This window comes from Rhagoletis pomonella, unplaced genomic scaffold, assembly GCF_013731165.1.
Source record: "Rhagoletis pomonella isolate Grant_MI unplaced genomic scaffold, Rhpom_1.0 Rhpom_scaffold_01879, whole genome shotgun sequence".
Taxonomy (NCBI): Eukaryota; Metazoa; Arthropoda; class Insecta; order Diptera; family Tephritidae; genus Rhagoletis; species Rhagoletis pomonella.
This window is the reverse complement of record NW_023460433.1, coordinates 22,393-29,467: the sequence shown is the minus strand read 5'-3', so window position 1 is coordinate 29,467 and position 7,075 is coordinate 22,393. Positions and strand designations below refer to the sequence as shown.

General features: G+C 44.1%; 1 protein-coding gene across 1 annotated transcript; it reads right to left on the bottom strand.

Annotated features, from left to right (window-relative positions):
- Positions 1-5,137: 5,137 nt before the first annotated feature.
- LOC118752820 lies at positions 5,138-5,611 on the bottom strand. Its single transcript, XM_036487681.1, has 2 exons — positions 5,428-5,611; positions 5,138-5,367 (listed from the first exon to the last, which is right to left on the bottom strand). Exons 1-2 carry the CDS (start codon positions 5,576-5,578, stop codon positions 5,138-5,140), a joined length of 381 nt encoding a protein of 126 aa, XP_036343574.1. The 5' UTR covers positions 5,579-5,611.
- Positions 5,612-7,075: the final 1,464 nt, after the last annotated feature.

Sequence of the window (7,075 nt, the reverse complement as noted above, 5' to 3'; positions counted from 1 at the left end):
GCAGAACAGACTTCGCGGTTTTTGTTACCGATGATGTCGATGTCATCGGCATAAGCCAGCAATTGCACGCTCTTGTAGTAAATTGTTCCTGAGCGGTTCAGTTCTGCAGCTCTTATTATCTTCTCCAATATCAGATTAAAGAAGTCACATGAAAGGGAGTCGCCCTGTCTGAAACCCCGTTTTGTGGCGAATGGCTCGGAGAGGTCTTTTCCAATTCTGACGGAGCTGGTGGTATTGCTCAACGTCATTTTACACAGCCGTATGAGTTTTGAGGGGATGCCAAATTCAGACATAGCGGCGTATAGGCAACTCCTTTTAGTGCTGTCAAAAGCGGCTTTAAAGTCGACAAATAGGTGGTGAGTGTCGATCCTTTTCTCGCGGGTCTTTTCCAAGATTTGGCGTATTGTGAATACCTGGTCTATGGTGGATTTGCCAGGTCTAAAGCCACACTGATAAGGCCCAATCAGTTCATTGACGGTGGGCTTCAGTCTTTCACACAATACGCTCGATAAGACCTTGCTTAGAAGGCTGATCCCGCGGTAGTTGGCGCGAATGGCGGGGTCACCTTTCTTGTGGATTGGGCAGAGCACACTTAAATTCCTGTCGTCGGGCATGCGTTCATCTGACCATATTCTGCACAAGAGTTGATGCATGCACCTTATCAACTCCTCGCCGCCGTACTTGAATAGCTCAACTGGCAGGCTGTCAGCTCCAGCGGCTTTGTTGTTTTTTCAGCCGCGTTATTGCTATACGTACCTCGTCATAGTCAGGCGGTGGAACGTCGACTCCGTCATCATCGACAGCGGGCTCGGGTTCTTCTCCACAACTTTCCGTGCTGCTACCATTTAGTAGGGCGGAAAAGTGTTCCCTCCATAATTTAAGTACGCCCTGGACATCAGTTACTAGGTCGCCATTATTGTTCTTACAGGAGTGCGCCCCGGCCTTTAAACCTTCCGTAAGTCGCCTAACTCTCTGGTAAAACTTTTGGGCATTCCTCCTGTCGGCCAGCATTTCAAGCTCTTCGCACTCACGTATTTCTGCCTCTCTCTTCTTGTTGCGGCAAATACGTCTCGCTTCCCTCTTCAGATCCCTATAGCGGTCCCACATAGCGCGCGTTGCGCCCGATCGCAGCGTGGCCCTGTAGGCGGCATCTTTTTTCTCTGCAGCTTCCTGACACTCCTCATCGTGCCAGTTGTTCTTTCGGGCTCGCTGAAATCCGATTACTTCTTCGGCGGCGGTACTTAATGAGCGGGATATGTGGTTCCACTGCTCGCATATGTCGGTTTGTTGAAGAGTGCTCTCTGAGAGCAGGTGTGAGAGTCGAGTAGCGAAAGCGCTGGCTGTCTGTTGTGATTGCAGCTTTTCGAAGTTAAGCTTTCCTTGCATATTTGGGCGCACATTTTTTGCTGCACAGAGGCGGGTGCGTATCTTGGCTGCAACAAGATAGTGGTCCGAGTCGATGTTTGGGCCTCGGAGTGTGCGTACGTCTAAAACACTGGAAGCGTCCCTTCCGTCTATCACAACATGATCGATTGGTTTCTCGTTTTTCGATCCGGAGACAGCCAGGTAGCTTGATGGATCTTTTTTTGCTTGAACCTAGTACTGCATACTACCATGTTTCGGGCCCCGGCGAAGTCGATCAGCCTCAATCCGTTGTCGGACGTTTCGTCGTGGAGGCTGAATTTTCCGACGGTGGTTTCAAAGATCCCTTCTTTGCCCACCCTGGCATCGAAGTCGCCAAGCACGATTTTGATATCATGACGGGGGCAGCGCTCACACGTGCGCTCCAAGCGCTCATAGAAGAGATCCTTGGATGCCTCATCCTTCTCTTCCGTCGGGGCATGGGCGCAGATGAGCGAGATGTTGAAGAATATCGCTTTGATGCGGATTGTGGCTAGACGCTCGTCCACCGGGTTGAACGACAGTACTCGGCAACGGAGTCTCTCTCCCACCACAAATCCAACTCCGAATTTGCGCTCCTTTACATGGCAGCTGTAGTAGACGTCGCAAGACCCCAGACATTGTTTGCCTTGCCCCGTCCAACGCATTTCTTGGATGGCGGTGATGTCAGCTTTTGTCCTTACGAGGACATCAACCAGCCGGGCAGAGGCACCTTCCCCATTAAGGGTCCGGACATTCCAGGTGCATGCCCTCAAATCGTAGTCCTTTAAACATTTGCCGTGGTCGTCATCATGAGGGGGGGCCTTGCTTCTTCACTGGAAGTGGTTTTTACGTGGCGGGTCCCAAGCCCAGCGCGCAACCCATTGCTGGGACGGGGGTGGTTTCGCAACCAAATACTCGTTTATATAGCGAGCCGCTTGCTCCAAGCAGACACCCGCTGCAGCCGCACCTACTGGTGAACAGACGCTGCAGACTACAGTGAGCCCTTAAACCGAATAAGTCAGAGTGGCCCCACCGAAGCTCCCTCTCTTTCTGCCGTGACCCAAGGCTCCACTCGGATTGGTTACCGCATCTCGCACATGGGTTGCTCACGTTGCCCAGAGTGCGCGAACGAGGACGCAAGAGTCGGGATTGAGTATAGCCATGCAACTGTAACTGCATACCCAGCGCAATGACTATACCCCATTGCACTCCACTATACTCCATTGCACTCCAACCCCCTCCTATTTATTTTAATCTGATGATAATCCCGATGGCCACCTGAACTTCACCGCAAGTGAAAGCAAGGGGGGCACAGGTTGTTGGCAGTTTGTGCAGCCTTCTGGTCACTCGACACTTGGCTTTGTCCACCGGAGGATGCAGTATGAACTGCCGGATAAAATAGCTCGCGCATCGCTCCGGGTCCGGCATGGTCGCCGAAGGAAATTTCGACTCTGTCGTCGTGCTTCGTCGGATTGGACAGTGACCTCACGGTTGACCAAAGCTTGCTCACACCGGAGGTGACCCTACAGGTCTTCAGATGCTGCTCCCACTTCTTCCGCTTATGTACGTTTACTAGTTGCCGAATCTCCGCGTTGAGATCCCTAATACGGGGATCTCCGGGATCGGCCTGACGAAGGCTATCACGCTCATCGGCTAGAACAGCCGCTTCGGCGGGGAAGTTTGGACGTGGGTCCGTTACACATCCTGCCGGTATGAAGCGAGCTGCAGCAGCAGTGGCAGCCCGGCGGAACTTACGTTCACTGAGATGGACGTCGGTTGGTGTAGGGAGCGCTGTGAAGGTGTTTTCGGTAAACTCAGCGTAACCTTTCCAATCAGCTTTAGAAAAGTTGATATAGTTCCGGTGTTTGGCGGAGGCAAAGTCGGTAGGTTTATCTATCGAGATGACTATGGGTAGGTGGTCTGATGCTAAAGTCAGCATAGGTCGCTATGTTATGCTATTTATCAGACCAGCGCTGACTTTGGTGATGTCTGGCGAGATACTGCCGTTACCCATAATTCTGGTGGGTGCGTCGTCGTTCATTGTGCAGAATGACGAATCGTCTAGTCTGTTCCCCTACGATAGTTTGACAGGCTTGAGTGCCAAAGATCGTGGTGCGCATTAAAGTCACCTACTACCATACGGTTTTCACCTCTGAGGAGCGCACCTATATCAGGGTGATATCCTGCCGGGCAGCAGGTGAAAGGGGGTATGTATATGTTAAATATTTCGAGCTCAACATCGCCTGACCGGATAGCGATGCCCTGACATTCTAGGGTGGTATCCCTGCGGTCGATGTCTGCTTCGATAAGACGATACTGCACGGTGTGGTGCGTGATGAACGCTAACCCACCACCATTATCTCGCTCGCGATCTCGACGGTGCACGTTGTACCCGGCCCAATTCAACTAAATTGAATTGCTGTGCAACTTCGTCTCTTGGGCCGCAGCTATCAAATACCATGCCGACACATGAAGACGGTTATCTCCTCGATCTTGCTCTGAAGCCCGTTACGGTTAAATTGAAGCAGCTTCATGTGGTTCGGGAGCCGCACAGTGCTGTGTCTCCATATAAAAAGTGGGCAAAAATAGAATAATGGACGGATTTGAGTAAAAATTCGTTTCTTGGTGGATTAGAGTACGGAGATTTCAAAAATCAATTTTTTTTTTACCTAGCTCTTACATTTTTCATGGAAACTGAGATTGAAACTGCAAAATTTGATATTCAGAAGTAGTTCCACTACTGAGTAGCTATTTTATTATTTATACAGGGCGTTTTCCTAATAATATTAAAGACTTCAAGGCTTCATTCTATGGCTTAATTCATGGCAAATAAGATTCCCTATATCTCTCTTACGCAAACCCTCTAGGAATGGCAGCTACTTTCATTTTGGTCCTTTTTGACTACAAAATGTTTTTTTAAATTGATTATATCTTTTGGTGTGGATGTCACACGCTTAAAAAATTTGATTCATTCAAGACGACATTAAATACTCAAAAGACAAATATAATTTTGTTTTCCTTTTTATTAGTTACTTCGCACGAACAAGAGTTGTTGCAAAATACTGAATCAAAAATTATTTGTTTTATCTAACGCCGTTTATTGAAAAATTAAAGTCATCATGCAGTCAAATTCCAAACTACTCAGCAAACACACTAGTTCATTGACTATATATTTTGTGGTGTATTCATACATGAATTGTGGTGTATTCATACATGAATTCATTCATGAATTTCGGGTTGAAATCATACTAGTCAGAAAAAGTGTAATCTATACTAGAAATCATACTAATCAGAAAAATCCCATCCCATAGTATACCAACTGGAATGAATGTCAAATTCGTGGACTAATATGACAAGTGGTAGGATCTTGACGTGCATACTGACTAGTATGCTCTGGCGCATAGACTGAGTAGTATGTCAACTGCTATGATTCTGATGTATATAATGACTAGTATGCCAACAGGTACGATCATGACGTATATACGAACTAGTATCTTAAATGGTATGATATTGATGTATATATTGACTAGTATGTCAACTGATATATTGCTGATGCAGAGGCTGACTAGTATGCCAACTGGTATAGTGTTGATGCAGAAGAGGACAATTGCTATCTCGTAGGACATCGCCGTGTTAAAAATACCAGTTGCTTATATGGAAAAATTACAGAACTCGAACTAGTTGAGGCCGTGTGGCTGACTAGTATTTGATTAGTATAAAACTAATTGAGTTGACTGAAGGGTACTTATTACTTTTAAGTTTCTTCAGCATCGACTAAATACTCTTCCAGCTCGTCCATTGTATAAACTGCATTTTTGTTTGCGATAGCACTCCTTTTAAAAACTACTTCAGGATCTGATGATATTGTTAAGAATGACATCAAGTCTCTGTTTGTATGCTCCCGAGCAGTTTTACGTGTATGATCATATCGTACGATACGTATGTGTTTATGTAAAGCTTCCAGAGCTTCCTCTGAAAAATTGCCTGTGGGAATAAATTCGTAGTAGTAAAAAATGCCGAATAGCAACAAATCGATTTTCTTACCAATTGGTAGATCGAAATACTCAATAACCTCACACCCATGCATCAATATTTTATGCACGCTGCTAGGCATGTAGTACCATTCGTATTCAGTCAAATACATTGTTCTTGTCCTTATAAGGAGCTCTCTAAACGCGTCGATATTAATACGCATTCCACACGATATTAATCGCAGTATTATTGAAAAAATTTTGAATTAGCTCTTTATTAATGCCGGTAATTTCTGATGCCACTTCTGCATTTGAAAAAAATTTGCGAGCTGTGTTGCCATCATTAGTTGTTCCAAATCCAGTCTTTACTTGGTCCGCTATTAAGCCTAATCTTGTCCTAAACTCATTTTGAATCCTAACTTTATTCGCAGAAAAGGCGTCTTTATTTTCTTTGCGAACTTGCCAGCATTTAAATGTTAAACGGTATGCGATGTGGAGTAAACACTCAAAACATCTAATCCAAGCATGCAGTGTAGACAACCCATACTTGTAATGATTAGCGATTGGTACTTTTGTAAAATTAGTAACATTCATTTCGGTCGGTTTGGCATGGCAAATAAAACAGTTACTGGAAGCATTAGTGCCAGTCAAAATATTGGCAACAGATCCATCAATCATGGTGCAATGCATTTGATAAGAAACTTGAATCCCTTTTCCGTTTCGTATTACAACATCATCTTCTAAGTTCTCAATTTTTCTCGACATATCATATTCGAATAGAACTAGTTCGCGGTTTTCCTTCTTGAAACTAAACTTAATTGGACGACAATAAAAAAGACGATGAGCATTTGTTATTGGTCCATATATTTTTGTTGGATGACAAATCAATTAACCTGGAAAAAATATTTATTTTTTAATAACTTATATGGCTTGTCGAAAAGATATAAGACCGTCATATCGCAAAATAGCTAATCGAGTAAATTAATTAATTCAGACCAGCCTTTTGCAAAATAATACTTTAAAAAGTTGTCAATGTAAATTAAAATGCCATTTACTGATCTAAACTCGAATTTATTTTTAAAGGCTATTGAATGTTTTTGGAAGACATATTAGATAATTTTTTGTTACCTCAGAGGGACTAGCGCAATGATAATTTGTCGTCACCAAAATTTTGCTTATAGCGGCTATGCCCCGAACTTCCATCCATGCCCCACTTACAAACCAAAGAAGCTTTGGTTATGTCACCATTATCTGGGCTTAGTTCTAAAATACTTTGCGTTGTTTTCAGCAATAATGATTTCAGATCAACTTCGGCTGAATATTCAGTCGATTTAATCGTTGGCAGCAAAGTTTGTTTTTTTGTTTGCAATGCGTTTAAGCTCGGTATACAATCTTTATGCAACCGGTTTATTTTTGCACGTAAACTATTATATTTACGATCTGATAAGTTCAGATCTATGTATAGTGCGAGTGAATCAGATATGGGCAAACCTTCGGTACTACTTTCAAAACATTCAACTTTGCTTGCTTTTTTCATTTTTTTCAGAGCATACTCGAGCTCTTCGATGGAATAGTTTTTCAACAAATGCTCTACCCTTCGATTTTTTGTTCTCCGTGAAGCTTCGCAAAATTCTTCTTTAGAAGGTCTTACTCGTTCAGCACATTTATCCATTGGAATCCGGAAGGGAAAGGAATGTCCAATTTAGCCATTTAGAATATGT

Coding starts and splice junctions, on each gene's coding strand:
- LOC118752820 (XM_036487681.1), bottom strand. CDS start 5,578: ATGCGTATTAATATCGACGCGTTTAGAGAGCTCCTTATAAGGACAAGA. Junction 5,368..5,427: donor GTATTTCGATCTACCAATTG/GTAAGAAAATCG, acceptor TTATTCCCACAG/GCAATTTTTCAGAGGAAGCT.